Source organism: Equus asinus, chromosome 25 (genome assembly GCF_041296235.1).
Source record: "Equus asinus isolate D_3611 breed Donkey chromosome 25, EquAss-T2T_v2, whole genome shotgun sequence".
Taxonomy (NCBI): domain Eukaryota; kingdom Metazoa; phylum Chordata; class Mammalia; order Perissodactyla; family Equidae; genus Equus; species Equus asinus.
In genome coordinates this window covers 16,417,972-16,439,409 of record NC_091814.1, presented here as the reverse complement: position 1 = coordinate 16,439,409, position 21,438 = coordinate 16,417,972, and the positions used below count along the sequence as shown (strand labels likewise).

General features: G+C 39.3%; 1 protein-coding gene across 28 annotated transcripts in view; it reads right to left on the bottom strand.

Moving 5' to 3' along the window:
• UBAP2L (ubiquitin associated protein 2 like) overlaps nucleotides 1-21,438 on the bottom strand; it is a 41,429-nt gene that overhangs the window by 18,155 nt on the left and 1,836 nt on the right. For 25 of the 28 annotated variants that reach the window (XM_070497348.1, XM_070497353.1, XM_070497342.1 and 22 more), the window contains 10 exons: nucleotides 18,099-18,228; nucleotides 16,760-16,837; nucleotides 16,085-16,195; nucleotides 12,129-12,297; nucleotides 11,622-11,717; nucleotides 11,151-11,196; nucleotides 10,258-10,370; nucleotides 6,274-6,326; nucleotides 4,591-4,676; nucleotides 2,262-2,433 (listed from right to left, as the gene is read on the bottom strand). In XM_070497348.1, the coding sequence (XP_070353449.1) occupies nucleotides 2,262-2,433; nucleotides 4,591-4,676; nucleotides 6,274-6,326; nucleotides 10,258-10,370; nucleotides 11,151-11,196; nucleotides 11,622-11,717; nucleotides 12,129-12,297; nucleotides 16,085-16,195; nucleotides 16,760-16,837; nucleotides 18,099-18,188 (1,014 nt within the window). In that variant the 5' untranslated portion in view covers nucleotides 18,189-18,228. Of the gene's footprint in view, nucleotides 1-2,261; nucleotides 2,434-4,590; nucleotides 4,677-6,273; nucleotides 6,327-10,257; nucleotides 10,371-11,150; nucleotides 11,197-11,621; nucleotides 11,718-12,128; nucleotides 12,298-16,084; nucleotides 16,196-16,759; nucleotides 16,838-18,098; nucleotides 18,229-18,639; nucleotides 18,761-21,438 lie in introns of those variants that run through there. The other 3 variants (XM_070497350.1, XM_070497354.1, XM_070497341.1) reach the window with 2 other exon arrangements.

The window sequence follows — 21,438 nt, the reverse complement described above, 5'->3', positions numbered from 1 at the left end:
AAAGTTAAGGGACCAGCCCAACTTCTGCACTAGACAATCAGATAGTAAGTCAATATAATTTGTTTTCTCTGTGTGTATCCAAGTTCTATGGAGTAATCACAATAATAAAGCGAAATTTACTCTCAGTGCTTTTGGAGGATTCTCCCCATTCTCTAGTACCAAGTAAAACCACCAGCCTAGTCCAGAAGATGATCCATGTGGCCCTACTATTCTAAAAAACCTCCACGGAGACTTATTCTACTCTTCTTTAGGTTCTTAATTATATCCTCCTCATCATCAGTGTGCACTGCTTATATAAAACTAGTCTGTCCAACTCAAGGTAGGGCATGTTTTTCCCTTTTAGTCCATATCTCAAGATTATACAAATAAAAACAAAAAACACCAGAAGTCTAGTTGAAAGTCTGGGATTGTGGCAGAGAGATGATCTCACACAGCAATGATTATCAAATATTCTCCAAGTGCAAAGCATTATATTAAAGGCACAGAAAATTACCTAATTTTCATATATTATACATGATAATTAATAGAGGAGCTCCTATATTATTTACATCTATTAAATTTCCAGGGAAATTAATCCTCTAACGTTTATTCTCAATGGAAAAGAAACTACATTAAATAGCATACTGATTAATATAAGTAATGAGAAAGAAGAGAATAGTATTTATATTTAGTTTAACATATGTGATACAGATTAAATAGAATGTTAAAGTGGATGTATACGGGAAACTTATTTTTGATATCAGAATTTGGATTTGGTTATAAATCTTCACAACTCCAGACATTAGAAATCAATTAAGAGAGACATACGGCACTTAACCACATTTTCCCATCATATATCTCAGGGGTTGGTAGTTATTTCCTGATCTTCTTTACACCTTCTTAGGGCCTTTGTCCCATTTTGTTTTTCTTCTTTTTCGTTTTAATCCCATCACTCCTCTCCCTTTCCCTTCTCCCCTAACTTTTCTCACCTGTCATCTTTCATATATGGCAGAACATCAACCACTAAATTACTATTAACACAAAAAAACATTTTAAGACAATAGTTAAAAACTGACAGAGCTCTGGATTAGAGGCTAGCTCAGCAGTTCTCTAGTTAAAATAATTACTACAACCCTACTACTGGTAAAACAAAATTATACGCTCACACATGGTCTCTTACCTCTTAGAACTATAATATCCCTTCACCAAAAAATAAACAAAAAGACAAGAAATAACTATAATATCCCTACTCCAAAAAATAAAAAGACAGGAAAGGAAAAGCAAAGAGGAGGAATAAAAAGAGAAAAAGCAGTACTTACTGGGATTTACTGACTATAAGAAAATCGTTCCTTCCACCATCTTTGTTTAGCTTAAATGATTCGTTTGCTATAGTTAACGACCTTGAATTTTTTTAATGTTCTAAATCAACAAGTCACGTGCCATAAGTGTTCTAGGATATTAATAAATAATACCACTACTCCCACCACATTTGTATAGCCCTTACCCATTATCTTTTTTTCAATGAAGATTTTATTTTACCTTTTTCTCCCCAAAACCCTCCAGTACATAGTTGTGTATTTTTAGTTGTGGGTCCTTCTAGTTGTGGCATGTGGGATGCCACCTCAGCATGGCTTGATGAGCTTTGCCATGGCCGCGCCCAGGATCCAAACCGGTGAAACCCTGGGCCGCCAAAGCAGAGCGTGAGAACTTAACCACTGGGTCACGGGGCCGGCCCCCCCATTATCTTATTTATCTTCCTAAAGCCCTGTGAGATAGGCAGAGCAACCACTCTTATCCCCATTTAAAGAGAAAGGGACAAACAGCTAGTTGGTGGGCAGATTCAGGAAGACCCCAAGTTTCTGGAAGCCTGGTCCAGAAATAACTGGTCTAAATAAATGTATACGGCAATTCTGCTTTTATCAAGAAATAGGGAACTGCTATGACCTGCCATCAAAGTTTTAATTAGGTCTACAAAAAGATTAAAATTTGTTGATGTAACTGACTTTCTCTTCTCTCCTCAAGAGTAACAGCAAACAATGTTTAGCACAATAAATGATGTTAACTCATTTTTATAAGATTCAGTCTGTTCAACACTACGTCCCCTCCCAGAGCTACCCTCTATGACCCAACTCAACATCTCTACACCCAAGTCTGCTTAGGAGGACAAAAGAGGATGCTTTACCCTGCCCCAAACCTCTGACTGTCCCTGGAAGGAATTACTATATGTATGTGCTGGGGTCAGCAGGAAAGTTTGGTTAGGATACACCATGTCTCCTACTTACCATACTGTGATGAGAAAATGTATTCCCTGAAGCAGGCTGTGATATGGCACTCTGCTTCGAGTTACTGAACACCAGAGGCTGAGCAAGAGAAGGAGCCTGAGATGGATCCAGATTAGATGAATCATTCTCCATTGAAGACGGTGTCTTCCCCAACAGGACAGCAAGGTCGATTCTAGTGGAGAGGAGACAGGATCTTGATGAATAATGACTGAACATTCTAGCATTCCTCAACACCTGACTCAGATTATGGTCAGATCAAAATGAAGTCGCTCCCCAGAAACACAAAGCCCTGAAATGCTTAATTTACTAACATAACTGATGTACAAGAGCCACTATAGTATCTAGCTGTATTCTAATGATGTTGGCAACTATAATGATGTTATTTAAATATTTTAGTGATATTAACTTAATAAAATATCAAATGCTAGTTTTAATACAGCTCAATAATTGGGCCAAAATTTATAGATTTTTACCCATGATTTTAATACTGAATATCTGTCATTACCAATATCTAATATATAAAACCATATACTAGAACATTCATCTCCAAGTGGCTTTGGAACAAAAAGGGTTTGGGGAATTTTTTTCTCAACATTTCCAAAGTTACCTGTGGTATAATAAAAGTATATATTTGGGCTTTGCCCCTAGTTCTTGGCATAGAGCTCCTAAAACCTTTAAAACTTCCTGAGTAGGGGCCGGCCCCATGGCCGAGTGGTTGAGTTTGCACTCTGCGCTTTGGTGGCCCAGGGTTTGACCAGTTTGGATCCTGGGCGCAGATGTGGCACTGCTCATCAGGCCATGTTGAGGTGGCATCCCACATGCCACAACTAGAAAGACTCACAACTAAAAATATACAACTATCTACTGGGGGGATTTGGGGAGAAAAAGGAAAAAAAAAATCCCTGAGTAACAGGAATGTCTTTGTTATTCCTAATGAGCCCTCTTCAATCACAGTTTTATGCTAATGAGGTTACTCAGGGTGCCTGACCCGTTCCTTGCCACCCCTCTCCACAACCTTACATAGCTTCAGGAAGGGAGCTAGGCACCACAAACACCAAGAATGTGATTAGAGAGTTGGAACTTTCAGCTCCACCACACTCCGCCCACTTCTAGGGAGGGAAGGGGAGATGAAGACTGAATTCAATTGCCAATGACTTAATCAGTCATGCTTATGCAATGAAACTTTGATAAAAATTCTTGAATGAAATTCAGTGACCTTCTATACTGGTGAACATATCTGAAGGTATCAATGAGCAGGGAGGGCAGCACACCCAGAGAGGGCATGGAAGCTCTGTGCCCCACCCCTCATACCCTGCCTTATACATCTCTTCCATTTGGCTGTTTCTGACTACTGCTTATAATAAACTAGTAATAGCAAGTAAAACTCTTTCCTGAGTTCTGTGAGTCGTTCTAGCAAATTATTAAACCTGAGGAGGGGGCTGTGGGAACCCCAAAATTTGTAGCCAGCCAGACAGAAGTGTGTGAGTAGCCTGGGCACCCATCTGCAGCTGAAGCAAGGGCAGTCTTGTGGGTCTGAGCCCTCAACGTGGGTCTGAGCTAACTCTGTACAGTTAGTGTCAGAACTGAATTGAAGTGTTGAACACTCAGCTGGTGTCAAAGAACTGGAGAATCGATGCGGAAAAACGACAGGTATTTGGTGTCAGGAAAAAAGCAAACATTATCTTTAACATGACATCCCTAACATCCTACTCCCATCGCACTTCTCTTTAGGACATTCTGAGTCAAGAGCTAGCACACCCAGGTCTAGAAATAATCCAAGAGGCTTTCAGGGGATAAAAATATTCCCTAATGAGTGAATCTCCCTCTAGTGACCCCAATACCTCGGTTCAAGTTCTAAAAAGTTCATTAGTTGGATTCCAGGGAAAATAATGATCACTATATTCAGTGGTCTCAGCAGACAAAGATCACAATTATAAAGGAAGAGAAGAAGCTACTGAACAGTTCTGCAAATTCAGAAATGAATGAAAACATTTCTACTTTTAGCTTTTTTCCATCTGACTTACTACAAGACAAGTTACATCATGCTAAGTTTTAATCAATGCCTGTGATGCTGACAGGCCGATCTATGTAATTAAAGGGCTATTACGGGGAGAATCAACTTTAAAATTGTAATATATAGACTTTCATTCAATAGATCAATTAGTATCAACTCTTATAAAACCTATCAATTAACTAGAGAGGATCCTAACATGATGTGGTTCTCATTACCAACACCATGGGAGCTTGCAAAGGCCCAGTGCCACTTCTCCTTACAGCTATCTCAGCAGATCCCTTTGGGAAAAGATAGTGAATTTTACTACACACTTGCCTCTGACCAGCAGTGATTGTCACATTCTCCGCAGGCAGAGGCACTGAAGACACATTAGAGGCAGTGAAGATCTTGGTCTCAGAAAGCTGGAAAACAGAGTAATTAGTCACTCCTGGTGTTAGGCAGGTGAAGGTCAAAAATCTAGCATAGGTAAGGGGAATTCAACAGGAAAAAGAGGGAAAACCCTTAGAACAGAAACTATCTATCCTGAGGAATCCTGAATGGATTTACCTTCAAGCCCCTTCTATATATGTTCAACTGTTTTATCAAAAGAGAGGTAGAATCAAGAAACCCAATAAAAAAAATAGTGGAGTCACATAATATGCACACTAAACTTACAGGAAGGTGAATATACATGCTAGACAGAAAAAGAGAAATCCCCTTTATATTTTCCCATTACAGTTCCCAACTTCCCACCTCTACCCAAACCACACTTTATCTTTCACCAGTCCTCTCAAAGAAAGATCACAGTCAAGATGAAGACAGGAACGAAGTTAATTCTTGGCTTCTGAGCAGTAAGGACCCAAGTGCTGGTGAGTTAAGGTCTTTTCAGGGATAACTTTAACTATATGCAATTTTTGCCTTAATACTGACTTGCTACACCTAGTGTCTCCACTGTAAGACACTAAAATAAGGTAAACAATTGTAGTGAGTAACTCTTCCTACTATTCAAAAGTTGATTTTGTTTTCTTTTTATTTTTGGATTAAAATCTCTCCTCTAAAAACAGGGAATCCACTCCCCCAAATATATCATTCTCTGAAAGTTGCTTAAGCAGACAAGTCAAATCTTAGAAAGTATTCACAAGCCCAGCTATAATAGAAAATAATCACCCTCTGATGCTGATGTGTCTGAAATTTTAAAAACTCAGGCCTGGCAACCAAAACAGTTTGACATATCATTTCCTCTTACCATAAAAGCTGTCTTGCCTGAATATATACCAGCATAGAAAAGCAGATTTAAAAATGTTAAAACAAGTATTCATGATCACTGAAAATGGTAATTCAGAGCAAAAACTTGACTGTGACCAGGAATCGGCAAAATTCTTGTACTCAGGTACTACTCCAGTGAATTCACAGAGCTTGTTTATGTGCCACCTTGTATCACCCTTCTATGAGGTTTCCAAGTTGAGTCAAGCTGGAAGATAGCCAATTCTACACATTCATCTCAATTACAACGTTGGGCTTCGAATAAATAAAAGGGTTCCAGAGCCAACCAGATTATAAACGGGAGGACTTGGTACTGTAACTCTCCTTTGTACCCACCTTCAAGCCAATTACAGGACCATACAGCAATGCTTGAATGTCAACCAAATAAGAGAATTGCTCCAAGTAAAGTCATGTGCTACCAGCAGCTGTTACTCAATGCACTACCTGCCTAACTCCATTTCTTGTGCCCTACCCAACCACCATCTCTTCCTGGGATAAATCCGACAATCAGATATTGGACTTACACAAGTGCACTTGCCCTTTCCATAGTCTGGTTCCACAGAGTCCTGTTCATGCCCAGTCTCCTTCATATAACATATGTGAAATGTTCTGGCTCAGAACACTATTTTGGATGTAAAAGTTTTGGGTCAGAATCTTAAGGGTGAATTTTGAGGCGTAGAAACATACCCATTTTCTATCCCTAAACACCACTTAGGGATAGAAGGCACTAATGAGGAATGACCTGGCAATACCTACATCTTCATTCCAATCTTCAGTTCCCCACTCCTCTGTGGCAGTCCTCCACGCACCTGGGAATAAAGGAAAAACAGTAAAGTAATTTTAAGCACCAGTATAAAACGTGCAGAAAACACTAATGAATTAACATTTTTGGCAGCCAAAAGTGTAACCAGAATTTAGTAATCAGAAGGAATTCTTGGGCTTCAGAGGGAGGAAAAGACTAATATTTAGAAAGAGATACCTCAGATCACCAGAGCTTTAATAAGATTATGATTTCACAGCTACTTTCGGTTTTTGTTACACAGCTATAACAGCAAAAAGAGCAAGAGAGAGAGACAGAGAATGTGAGAGAGCGCGAGACCCCAGAGATCCCAAAGGACGCAATGCTCCAGGTAATCTCTTTAGGTCCTTCAGCCTTCTGACGTAGTAGTCAATTCAGTGAAACGGCAGTAGCCAATTCAAACCAGAACATGAAAACTACACCAATTCATCAGGTATAAGACAATACTTCAGGCAGTCTGAAGAGACATGGCAGCAGTGACACAGGAACACACAGTTGCCACACGATGGTGAAAGGGCAGTGATGGAAACACTTGAAATCTAGACTGAGGGCACTGACAACTATCTGCTACTGGAACTAAATTTAAAAATGCATACTCAGCAGAAGTCAAGTTTATGGATCTTATTGGTTTAACTATAAGAAACTCCCCCATGGATCTGTTCTTTTTGGGACACCCTGGACAAGACTGAAGATTCAAGTATGTGTGATGGTTATCGTCCTAATCCTAATCACACAGAACATGAAATCCGAGCTGCCAAAGTCAAGGCGCAGACAATAGAGGTGCATACCATCCTCATGTTGCTAATAACAAAGTCAGGACACAGTTTCTACAGGATGGGTCCATTAGCAATCAAACCACCTTGCACATTCCCCTTGATCTGCTTCATGTACACATACATCCTCAGGGAAGCTGCCCTTTCTTAAGGAACACAGATGAGAGTTTCTGTGAGACCCAGGATTCTTTTCAACCAAAGGACCATAGTAAAAAATAAGAACCTATCTAGAAAAGAGACAAGAACACTCATTTTCTTCTCCAGAACAGCATATACTGGATAACTCTTAAAACTTTCTCTTCAAATGGAGAAAGCTTCTTGCAAGAATGAAAGTCTGGCATTTACACTGTCACTGAAGAGAAATATTCCAACACCTACAAAACCCATCAGAAATTCTTCTAAACATTTGATAATGAATAATCCTATTTCCTAGAGAAAAATATGTTCATTGTAATGCCTTTCCCAAGACCATGTTAAAACTGCACCAGGGAAATTTCAAACCACTTAACGACGACAATGTTCCTGAAATCAAACCCAAGTCCAATATCTCAGTTTAGACAAGTTACAAACATTCTTTTCTCCCTCTCCAGTGATACCACTCTTCCTCCCATTGACATCCATTCCACCCTGGCTAAATGGAACCTAAGATCTGGGTTAAACACACACAATCCTGGGATTGGAAGTGACCTAAAAAGTTATCTACTATTGAGAGGCTCTCTCTCAAATGCAAGAATTTTTTTTCTGCACTCCCTGTGCTGTAGCTGGGATGGAAAGAACGAATGTACATACCTACTTGAGACTTTTCTACATAGAATGTGCAGTCACAGTTAAAGAAGAAGACTATACTGAGGAAGTATTAAGGAATAGAAAGAGCGCCAGTGCTCTAAACAACAAATTAGGGCTTCCATTCCATCAGCAGAAAGCCCAGTCAATGTAAACGCTAAATATTCATTAAATGAATAACTTTTTTAAGAAGGAAAAACAGGCATAGAATATGAGAGAAAAAGCAGGAAAACAGAAAAATGACATATCCACAGATATTTCAGTCCATAAATATCTATAAAAATATCCGGGGCAGTTAGGCGCCTGGATGTATCATACCAGGAGCAGTCTCAAATTTTCGGGGATAATTTGACCCCTCAACCCCAATGAAATCAAGTCCTGAAACAAAAAAGAAAAGAAAAGAAAAAACCACCAGTGAATTTTGCTTGTGAATGAGAACGTCTGCCCCCAATACACAATTCCCACTGTACCTGTGGATATTTTAAAGGGTAGATTTGAATTTCTCTTAAAATTAAAAAGGGAATTTGAAGTTTGCTGTCATGAAAACACAAAAAGAGATCATATGCATGAAGTTACGCTCATATCATGAAATTACCAATGATGGGAGTGCATGAAGCTACAGCTAACACTTTGACACTAACAAGACGACAGCAGCATCCCACAACTTTTCATTCAGCCTCATATCACAGATTTTTGATTCTAGCCTCCCAAATCTGCCATTCTCTACTCAGTAGAAATAAACACACAACCTCATCCATCCTTCCCTGTTTTTCCAACCAGATCCTTGTTGAAAACAGCTAAGGCTTGCAATCTAGGACTGGGACTCTATGCCAGATTTTCTATCCACAACTGAAAACAAACCCCTTAACTTCTATCATCATTTCTGCCAATGATAAAAAGCCAAATAACCAAGAACAAACAAGAGCTCAAAAATAGTAACTTTTGTTATTCAGACTACTAGTACTGCCTCTACAAAGCCATCAAGAGATGAATAAGAGCAGTTCTAATGCCTTCAAAGTATAGTAAGTTAAAATAGAAAAGGACACTTCACTGCCAAATGGTCAAGGGAATTAAAAAACATATCTTGCCAATAACTCACTTTTAGCTTCCACCAATGGGAAACTGGTATTCAAAATGAGTTTATAAAATAGCTTGGTGAACAAAAAGCAAGTGACATTCAGGACCTGACGTATAACATCTTGTGGGCAGTAGCTGAGAAGCTGTTTGTGCCAAAGACCCTCCTAAAGACACAGAGATAGAGATCACTGATCTTTCAAAAGGGGCAAGGCAAATTTAAATGGATAAATGAGACAAAGAGCCTATTTCATGTTCTACTATTAATTCATCCCCCCTTTATAAGAGGAAAAAGTCTCAGGTTCTCCATGTGCTGGCTCAGCCAGAAAGAGTAGCTGATCGCATAAGTAGAAAGCCCAGAGACTGATCTTATTTAAAGCTGTAAAAGTATCTTTTACCCCCAATCACGTCTTGGTGTATCCCACAAGCCTAACATATCCTTAAACATATACACCCTACCTAGATACAGGCACCAAAGTCAGCTAACAAAAAAAGCAACCTTATTGAAACCACATAATACTCTACCACACCCAGAAGACTGTCCAACAAAGAGAGCTAGAAGATCTTCTTGCCCAGATAGACATTTCCCAAAAATGAAGGGAAAAAAGATACTCTCATTTCGGTACCAGAAAACAAACTGATAGTGGGCTTTGATTCTGAGCCCTGTTCATCTCTGCAAGTAGTGGCTTGATTAATCCTGGGTATCTTTTCAAAAGGCAAAGCTAGCTACCTGATACATTGGAGCCACATGGTATAATGGAAAAAGCACGGGCTTTTAGAGTCAAACAACTCTGAGTTCAAATACTAGCAAAGTTCATAAATGTTACTTTTTTCCTTCTTGTCCCCCAAACCCCCTAGTACATAGTTGTATATTCTAGTAGTATGTCCTTCTAGTTTTGCTATGTGGGACACCACCTCAGCATGGCTTGATGAGCAGGGCTACGTCTGCGCCCAGGATCCAAACCAGTGAAACCCTGGGCCGCCAAAATGGAGCACATGAACTTAACCACTCGGCCACCGGGCTGGCCCCATAAATGCTCTTTTAGTCTAAGTTTTGTCATCTGGAAAGTGATGATAAATAATACCTATTTCATAAAATAGTGATGACTATCAGGTGAAACAGCATGTATAATTTGCCCATAGGCACATAGTAAGTAAAGACAATACACAGTACTTCAATTGCCATCCCTTTCTCCCCCTATCTCTGCACCCAAACACTATTCCTTCACTTTTTTATGTGACTGTAACCTCAAAAAAAGTTATGTCCTTAGGTTCCCAGAGACAAGAAACAAATAATAAATGGTCACTCACTCGTCCCATCATCTGGTTCGAAGTGGCCAGTGTTGTTCCACGTATTGCCGCTATTATTGCCATAGTTATCATCAGTATTGGCTGGCTCTGCATAATCAGCTGGGTTAAAGGTTCTGATGGGGAAAAAAAAGCTTAAGAGTCTCTGGCTTTTAAGCAGCACCAGCAAAAAAAATAACTCAAAGAGGTGGGCAATCAGAATCTTGACTGTCTCTTTCCTAGTACAGACCAATCATGGCCCCACTCTATATACTATCTGCCATCTACTTTTCCTCACTTATCAACCTACCAAAAATTTCATGGTATAATGGCAATTTATATCTACTATCCATTTTGAGTTAGAATACCAATAATCACAATAGAATCTACATGAAAATTCTGGAAAAATATCAGATATATGCATTCAAATGAAGCTATGAGACAGACATAATGATCCAGTGGTAAATGCTTATCCCTAAAAAATAAGTTCCAAGTCTACACACCTTTCTGATTAAATAGTCTAGAAATCTTCTGATCACATTTTGGTTAAGGTTGCCTATTATCTTCAGGATATCAGCCACTCTAATTATGGTGATTCTTTTTTTTTTTTTAAAGATTGGCACCTGAGCTAACAATTGTTGCCAATCATTTTTTGTTTTTTTTGCTTTTTTCTCCCCAAATACATAGTTGTATATTTTAGTTGTGGGTCGTTCTAGTTGTGGCATGTGGGATGCCGCCTCAGCATGACCTGATGAGCAGTGCCATGTCCGCACCAAGGATCAGAACCAGCGAAACCCTGGGCCGCTGAAGCAGAGCACGCAAACTTAACCACTGGCCACAGAGCCGGCCCCTAATTATGGTGATTCTTAGAGGAAAAAAATTAAAGACTTTGTGGCCATCAGATCAATGAAACTTACCCCATCCCTTGATCAGAAAACCTTCCTCCCCGCCTGCCAGAGCCACCTAAAGAGAAAGAGAGGGAGGGAGAAATATTTGAGAAGTTGACATAAAACTTCCTTGCCAACTGAGGCAGCTCTGGAATAGTAAGTGTCGATATTATCAGATGTTCCTTCTCTCATTCTGTAGCGGAGCAGTTAATGTTGAACACAACAGGATAATCATTACTATTGATAGACTGTTCTTTGTTCATCAAACTGCTGGGTCCCCAAGCAAATGCAGTAATATCAACAATAATGACCAGAGGAAATGACATCTACCTTCTTTCCCACTGCCCACTCAGTAATCTCTAAAATCTGTATAACATCTCAACAATTAAGGTAACCAGACTCCCTGTGAATTTGTTTGTTTGTTTTTAAATAAAGTAGACCCCTACAGAACTAATAAGACTAGCTTGCCCCCAGTATCCATCCCCTAGACAAACTGATCACCTCTGCCTCGGCCACGACCTCTTCTGCCTCTTTCTGTGCCTCTTCCAGAAGGCCCTCCACTCTTGGTGCCATCTAATCCGTTCTCTTGACCCCGAACTAAAATTAGGAAGAAAAAAAACCAAAACATAGAGACAGCCAGAGCAGAGTCAATAGGATATGTAAAAATATAAAAAAGGCATGTATATACAGTAGTGGGGAGACAAAGAAGAGAAAATGAGCTGGAAGGATGGGACATGATGGTTACTAGGGGAATGGTGATGAACCACAACAGATATCTGTAAGTCAAACAACTTTACAAATGACTACAGGGTAATTTCATGCCAAACTGGTGGCTGTTGCTAGAAAAGGCAACATGTAAGAGATGCCAAGGTCTCAGAAAAGATGATGGCCAAGAAAAGTCAAAAATATGATACAATCGTTGCTAAGTCCAGTCTAGCAGAGCCCTAATGTCCCTGAAGTCTGGACATTACTGATCCACAGCTGGTTTTGTTAAAGCCCCATGCATACACTCTCGTCCACGGCTGGCACCTCTCCCCCGTCTTGGTGGCCCACCACGTCGCCGACTATAGTCTCTGTCCCGGTCTCGATTTTCTTTGCCTTCTTCGTTGGATTCGGTTTGGCCGCCATCCTTCTGTCCTGAGACTCCCTTCTTCTTCCCGACCATCTCCCAGGAATGCTGAAGAAGGGCAGAGCATTTATGTCTAATTAATATGGATTGCTATCAGGAAACCAGAGATAAAAGCTGAGACAAATGTTAATCATTCTCCTCTTAGCATCCATGTCTAAGATACTTCTACTAGTTTACTTCTGTTTAAATGGACGGTACAAACAGAACCTTAAAACAAATTCTGCACCTATCACCGTAAAATTGAATTCCTTTTCGTAGGGGAGGTGCTTATAGCTAATGGATTGCAGAGATCACTTCCAAAATGATCACCAAGATCTCTATTCAGTTCTGTCACTTGGCATATTAGTCAAAAAATCTAGTTACTGGTCCCTATCTTTCAAGTGTTTCCTGGACTGAAAACACTAATTTCCTTTGGATTTAGTGGCTCTCAACTTTTTATAGTCTTATTCACGTCAAATAAAACAAACAAAAAAGAAAAAGTTTCTAAAAGTTAACTTTGAATTCAAAATAAATGAGCACCATTTGACTCTTGGGCACATTCTCTAGTCATGCAACCCAGAATTTAGGAGGAAAACAACTATACCCACTCCCTACAACCTCCTCCACACACACCAATTTCCTTTATTTAAAAGACCAGGGGCCAGCCCAGTGGCGCAGCGGTTAAGTGTGCACATTCTGCTTCTCAGCCGCCCGGGGTTTGCCGGTTTGTATCCTGGATGCAGACATGGCAACGCTTGGCAAAAGCCATGCTGTGGTAGGCGTCCCAGGAAGATGGGCATGGATGTTAGCTCAGGGCCAGTCTTCCTCAGAAAAATGAGGAGGATTGGCAGTAGTTAGCTCAGGGCTAACCTTCCTCAAAAAAAAAAAAAAGACCAAATAGCAATCATGAAGCAATCAGGAAGACGTGCTGACTATAGGAGGCCTTCCATTCCAGGTTTTATCCACTGTGTTCTCCCTATACTTCTTAAACTGACAGAACCCAATTCAACTTTCCCCAAAGCAGAATAATCTATGATTCCTTCCAGATTTTAGGAGGGAATATTTATGGTAAAGAAAATAAGCTAACCAGTCCTGCAAGAAGACTCATTCATCAGGAAAATGACTTTTATAAATTTAAAGTTTTAAGAGCACACAAACCTTGATTTACACATTTTTGCAGAAAATATGTACAAATTAAAGTTCCAGGACAAACACCAAGACTACCAGATTTTTACTATCCTAGTTACCATCTAACTCAAACAACAACAGTCCTGGTGCTTAGCAACAGCTATCGAATAACTTTCAAGAATATGGATCCAGTACAAGGGGCCAGCCCCATGGCCGAGTGGTTAAGGTCGCATGCTCCACTTCAGCAGCCCAGGGTTTTGCTGGTTCGGATCCTGGGTGTGGACCGAGCACTGCTCACCAAGCCATGCTGAGGTGGCATCCCACATGCCACAAGTAGAAGGACCCACAACTAAAATATACATCTATGTACTGGGCGGCTTTGGGGAGAAGAGGAAAAAATAACTAAATAAATAAATATTTTAAAAAATTAAAAAATAAATAATAATAAAAAAAGAATATGGACCAAGTATAATATGAAATTACTATTAATTTTCTCAGGGTTGATAATAATATTGTGGTCATATAAAAGAGAATCCTTCTTTAAAAGAAACATACTGAAGAATTTAGGGAATAAAGTATTATGATGTCTACAACTTCTAAATAATTCCAACTACCCATCATTGGATGAATGGATAAACAAAATGTGGTATATATAAAAATAACAGATTATTCAGCCTTAAAAAAGAGTGAAATTCTGACATATGCCACAATACAGATACATCTTGAAAACCTGCTAAGTGAAGCAGGACAAAAAGGATAAATATTCTATGGTTCCACTTATAAGAGGTACCTAGAATAGGCAAATTAATAGAAACAGAAAATAGAAGAAGTTACCAGGACTTGGGGCGGGGGAGGAGAGAATAAGAAGTTATTATTTGATGGATATAGAATTTGTCTGGGAAACGAAAAAGTCCTGTAAATGGATAGTGGTAACGGTTGTACAACACTGTCAACATACTTAATGCCACTGAATTGTACTCTTAAAAATGGCAGGGGCCAGCCCAGTGGTGCAGTGGCTAAGTGTGCACGTTTCGCTTTGGCAGCAAGGAGTTCGCCAGTTTGGATCCCGGGTGGAGACATGGTACCACCTGGCAAGCCATGCTGTGGAAGGCCTCCCACATATAAAGTAGAGGAAGATGGGCATGGATGTTAGCTCAGGGCCAGTCTTTCTCAGCAAAAAGAGGAGGATTGGCAGTGGATGTTAGCTCAGGGCTGATATTCCTCAAAAACAAAAACAAAACCAAAAAAAAAAAAAAAAAAATGGTAAAACTGGGGCTGGCCTGGCGGCATAGTGTTTAAGTTCACACGCTCTGCTTCGGCAGCGCAGAATTCGCAGGTTTGGATCCCGGGCACAGATCCAGCACCACTCATCAAGCCACGCCATGGTGGCATCTCACATAAAGTAGAGGCAGGTTGGCACAGATGTTACGTCAGGGACAATCTTCCTCTAACACACACACACACACACACACACACAAAATGCTAAAAATGATAAATGTGTTAAGTAAGTTTTACCACAATTTAAAAAATGTTTTAAGTTCCAAAAAAGGTAATTTTAAAATTGTAGTAAAAGCATATCTACATATTCTAAAGAGTCTACAATAAATAGTTTACTAAAGCAATAATTTAAAAAAAAATGATGAGGGGTCGGCCCAGAGGCATAGTGGTTAAGTTCACGTGCTCCACTCTGGCAGCCCGGGGTTTGCAGGTTCGGATCCCAAGCACAGACCTACATACTGCTCATCAAGCTATGCCGTGGTGGCGTCCCACATACAAAACAGAGGAAGATTGGTGGCAGATGTTAGCTTAGGGCTAATCTTGCTCAAAAAAAATTAAATGAAGTTTTCCATTATTATTGCCCATTGCCTCAAAGAAAATGACAAACCTCCAACATTTAGCTAAAGTGACACTGTAACATGAGTAAGTTGATCTAAGGATCAACTCTGGTTATCTTTCTCAACCAAAGATTCCCAGTATAAGACCAAGTAAATGAAAATGAGTTCAAAATGATATACTGTTGATCAAAAAAATAATGAAGGTCTCTACTAAGCACTGCAGGAACATCCCAAAGGTTATTAAGGTAGAATCCCTGTTCTTAAGGAACTCACAGTTTGGTACAATGCTAAGACAAGAACAAAAACAGAGAATTCTCATTAAGTGAGAAGGAGAGGAAGATGTGAAAGCAACTCTAAATTCTAGGGCAAGAGGTCCTTCAAGATATCCCCTATCATTTCCAAGGATGGTCAACAGGCTGTAAAGTTTGTTTCTCTGCTACCTCAACAGAAATAAGTTCACGTAATGAAGAGGTATTGCGAAATGTTAATGTGATATTGACAGGAATGTCCTGAAATCAGAATAAGCAGCTTGTGACTTGTTCAATAGCAATATAACAGGTGAGCAGAAATCTTCCATGATTAGTAACTAAAGCTATTAAAAACAGCACGCCTACTTCAGAGTAACCCAGTCTTGAAAACATTCACTAGCCTGCAATGAATAATTTATTCCAGGCCAATTAGAAGACACTGATTTTATCTGTTTTCTCCTATTTATTGTATACAAATTTTAAGTATTTGCAACCCGCAGCAAACAACCTTCAAGACAGTTCCCTGCTCTATTTGAAGAATAAGGTACTTTGCTTTAAGTTCAGTTACCCCACTTGCTATTTTTAGAAAATTACTAGCCTCTCAACTGGGGACCCACTTTCTAGAACACTTTATTAGCACTCTACCGTATCTGGGTTTCCTTCCAGCAGTACATTGATGGCTCTGTTGACATCTCCATTGCAGTCATGCAAAGCAATGACACATTCATCCTGGTTCTTGCCTGTGATATCAATCAACTGAAAGAGAAAGATCAGCAACCATCACGAACAAGCTGGCACTCCCCACAAAAGGAAACTAGGTGAAGAAAAGAAAAGGGAGAAGATGCCAGCTGAGTCTGAAAGAATCAGGCTTAAAAGAGCAAAATATGTGAATTTTGCTATTCTAGTTTCAAAAGAAAAATATTAACACCTGTGATGAGGGATAGGGTCAAAAGTATTTACAAAGCAATCAAACAATAAAGCATCTGATAGACAGTCAAACCTAGAAGCACACAGGCTTCAGCATACCATGTACTTCCACATTTCCTAGGTGCCTCAATTGCTCAAAGTTGCTATAAAACAGCATTGACAAAGTCATTCAAAAACAAAAGGTTAAAATTAAGATAAAATCTCTTTGAACAAGGTAACTGTCCAGAGTGTATAGTAAATCAGGCAATAAAAGCACTTATTTATTGGCTTAACCTATCCTATTTCAGGTTATAAGTCTTCTATTACCTGTAGCAGAAAGCACCCTGCTACACATCTACGCTTTAATCCTGATGTCCTTTTCCATAGCTTACAGCAAATTAGTAATACACTCACTTGTTTCACCTTTTCCTCAAAGTCAGCATCATTATGGTCCGAAATCATCTGTGCAAGTCGAATTTGTTCTGCAGTGGCCTAGGAATGGAGATAAGTTCAAGAAGGCACAATCAAGAGAAAACAGTTTATAGACATAAGAGAGCTATGTAGTCAACATCCACCCCACCCCCCACCCCGATTTCCTTCTCCTTATTACAAATGACCAGGTAATAAAACACTAACACCACTCAAGATGTTTAAACCAGCAAAATGAGAAAAAACAAAGAGTGAGGTTGCCACTATTTCACTCTACAATCCCTAAAAAAGCAGGGAGCTTTTTCACCAATGTTCACAGTTAAAGAGGCTTTCATCTTGGGATCACAGCGCCACTTTGAAATATCTGGGCCTTAATACACATTAGTGTATTTGCAATGTCATATGCAAACCTTGTTCCAGTTTCTGCAATGACCAATGCCACCTTCTTATTCTTAGGGCTGAGAATACCATAAGATTTTAGACTAAGGATATACTCAGCCTATCTTCTGAGTATCCAATGTATGTTTATAAGATACCAGGAATTTTACTGTCTCAATTGAAATTAAGTACTAAAATTCTGCTAGAGATTCACTTGGAAAGAGAAGTGAAAGAAAAATGAGTTAGAAGAAAGTTCTAGTCTTAAATATTCAATTTATCCTACCATAAAAAAATGTAAGTTAATTCACTCACATTAGGTACCAACACCTAACTGGTTACAGAAAACAGATCATATCTAAATGAAAGAAACAAACAAAACACACACAACCCCCTCTGCCCCCATAAACCTCAGTATCTAAGAGATTAATTTACACCTAAAACTGGGCAATACTCTAGGGTGTCTCAATTGTTAATTTTGAGGGAGCACAGTAAAGGTGCTAACTCTTTATGGGAAAGGAAAAATCAGATTAGGTCTCAATGAGACCAGAGAGGAAGATAAAAGTTAGGGAAAAGAGCAAAGGAAAGGGGAAAGGCAGCAAGACAAAGGTTGGCTAGAGAGATATCAAAGGGGAAGGGCTAGGAAATAAGAAATGTACTGCTAAAACGACCCAGATGAAAGAAAGGAAATGCTGTCTTATACATACAAAGCACAGAACCTATTCTTTCCAAGCTTCATACTGTTATAGTAGTAAACAACAAAAAATAAGCACATTGCATCACAGCATGTCATTAAGCTATCAGGCCCCAAGTAAAAGAAGCAAGGACTAGAAAACAGGAATAAAGAACACAAATCAATAATCCAAAGCACAGAATGATGCTGCATTGGATGGAAACCAGTATCGACCAGCAAGGCTATCCATGGATCCACATCCCTTGGATTCTTTACCTGTGGCCGCTGCTTGTGCTGTGTCTGGTTTTGGTTTTGAGGTTGTTCCCAGTTTCCCCGGGCTCGGTTAGTGCCCACCGACGTCATCATTTACAGTATATACAAATAACAGTATTTACAAGGAAGAATACTGAAAGATTACAAAAAAAAGAGTTTAGATGTTAAAAGTGGGCAAAATATGTTTTCAACCTCTCTTTCATCAGCACCCTCACCAAACACTTTCATTTCCTCAAAGGAACAAACCAATAAGACTCTCCTGTTCTTGAGACATATTTAGTTTGATAAACTCCTTAATGAACTATGGCTGTAAATCCATTTTTGTATAAGAAATGCATAAACCATGTGCTAAGTGATGGTTTTATTTTTTTAAAAAAAGTTATGGGCACTGTTTGGTTACTAGTCCCCTCTAAGCAGTCTTTCATCAAGTTTTGCTTTCTCTCTCTTTCAATAGAGAGAGAGAGCAAAACAACGTTAATAATCAAAAGCCTTGGGGCCAGCCCGGCAGCGCAGCAGTTAAATTGGCATGTTCTATTCCAGTTACCCGGGGTTCAGTGGTTTGGATCCCAGGTGTGGACATGGCACTGCTTGACAAGCCAGGCTGTGGCAGGTATCCCACATATAAAGTAGAGGAAGATGGGCATGGATGTTAGCTCAGGGCCAGTCTTCCTCAAAAAAAAAAAAAAAGAAAAATCAAAAGCCTTCTATACAGATGAAAATATCTGAAGTCCCTTTGCAGAAGGAAAGATAATCAGCAAAGCCTGGAAACAAAAGCCTTCCAGGAAGGGGATTAGTCTATACCTCAGACAAATAAAAACAATTTAAATTACTGTTCTCAATCCACCTATGAAAACAGCCTTACCTGCCTTACAACCATTTTACGTGTTGCATGTGACCTCCATCAATTGGGAAAGGACAAGCTCAAGTCTAGCCTCTTTCTCCCTCAAGTTTCTCTCTCTCAGCATGCTGTGGGGGCTTTCATAGCCTTGAACAAGGCATGTATTAGCCCCAATGACTCTGCCCAGAATCTCAGTTCCCTGGATAAGAACTCCAACACTCTGCTTTTGCAGCTGCTTCTGTTGGTCTCCTAGTCCACAGTTCCAAGAAACCAGAATTACAATTACCCTCCACCACTCACCTTAACATAACCAGAATTACACACTTGTCCCAAACCAAAAGCATCTATCACAGTTTTATTTGGAGGAAAGGGCTTCTGGGAAATCATTTTAAACTTGAGACATTATGGCTGGCAAGATGACTTTGTTGAGTCTTTAAAGAGAAACAGGAGACACAAGGCCTTCCCAAATCCAGAACAGTTTTTGTTATAACACTTCTAACAAGCAAGGATTCTATTGAATTTAAATTCCCTTTATTCATACTTCGTTTTATAATCCAATTTCAGTTGCTGCATTTAGTAAAAAGAGAAACATTCATCATATGATGGAGTGCTCAAAATAAGAGGTTACTTTGCAATGTTTTATTCCATTCCAAAGAGGACAAGTTTTTACTTTTCTACTCTATATTTAATTTTTTCATTAATAAATCTTTATACAGGGTAATTTTAGATTGTCCAGAAAACATTGCTGGATTTGAGGGAGAGGTAGGGTGGGCTCCTAAAGAAATATGTAAGGATTAACTATTGGGGAAGTGAATTTCACCTGTTTCTTGGATCACAAAGAAAGCTGACTTCCCTGTGGACAAATTCTTGACTAAGTTGGGTCAATACGTTGCACAGGTCTTTGTTTTTTGATGTAGTCATTAAGAATTAAGAGTTCTACATTCTCTATCAACAAGAAAGATTTTTCAGGAAACTTTAGGGCTAATTTTTAACCATTACCTCTTCCCTCTACACACATGTGCACACAAAGGCCTGTAAATATTTCTAGCAAGTACAGGATTATTTGCTACACAGTAGTCTATTTTCCCAGGACAGCATTATAGTCAAATTTCAACACTTAATTTACAAAAAACAAGTGTTGTTTAACCAAGTACCCCTGAATTCAGATCAAAGAGGGGGAAAAAAAATAAAACTAGAGGAAAGCTATTATGCTTAAAAATTGGCTCTAAGTCGAAGTTTCTTATATGGGAGTAGCCACTCCTGTAACTTAGAAATATTGACTGCTTTCTACTCCACATGTGATTTCAATTTGTGAGCATGAGTTATACTGCAGATAAAAACTGCAGGATTACCTAGATGGACAACTGCATATACTGTAGCAGTCAATGTAAATATATTAAAAAGTCATCTTCAAAGCCTCATAACTCAGGAAAAAAAAATCCTCCTGATCACACTTGCTATTAACTTCCATTTCTCCTTTACAAGTGCTTTGAAATGTGTGACTAAGAAAATTTTACCACCTAGGTAGTAACAACATTGAGTAGCAGGTAAAAGTAAGTGATCTAGGATGGATCACTGGAGGGCACAGAAATTAGTAGGCTTTTAGTAGCAAGCAGAGACACATACCCAGAGTTATCACCGTGGAGGCAAGGAATCTAAAGTACTCTTTCATAGAAAATAAAAATATTTAAGGGAAATAGGTGGCTAGTGGAGACCAAGGGAATAGCGTGGGAACAAATACAGGTTTTAACACAGGACTGCCCTTGACCATTTTTTGAAAATGAGCTACTTAACAAAATAGCCAGAGAAATTTTACGGAAAAAAATAAACAACAAGTATTTATTGAGTATCTACTATGTGTCCAGTACTTTAGGAAATACAAAAGCAGTATGACTTGGTTGCTGCCCTCAGGGAGCTTACAATCTAATTTGAGAAACAATTCAGAAACTCTGAAGCTGGACTGGGATGGGTAAGGCTTGCTCCCTCTAACAGAGCAACTAATTCCCTTAGACGCTTTGTGGAAATGACCCCTGCATCCTCTTCCCCATCAACTTGAACCTAATTTTTTAAAAAAGAGTACTTCCCAGTTAGGACACATTTAGCAAGGAGGAGCTTTAAAAATCAAAAACAAAAACAGTACATTTTAAGGCCTTTCAGCATTAGTTTACATGCCAGCAATACTCCGTGTTCACAACGGAAATAATCACTGGGATGGTCTAATCTTTAAGGACAATGGTGTAGGATCTCAAAGCAGTTTTATCAACCCATACACAGCCAGGTTTTAGTTCTCCAGTAATCATGGTTGTCACTGACCCTCATCACCTCCCAGCAGGTCACATCAGATATCCCCAAAGCAGGATATGGGCGGTGGAGAGGGAGGAGACAAAAAACGGATTTCTCCATCTAATAATCAGGGGCAGTGAAAGGCAAAAACGGTAACAATAACAACAAAAAGGGCCTGTTACTGTGGTGGTTTTCTTTCCACAACATCCTACATCAGGAGTG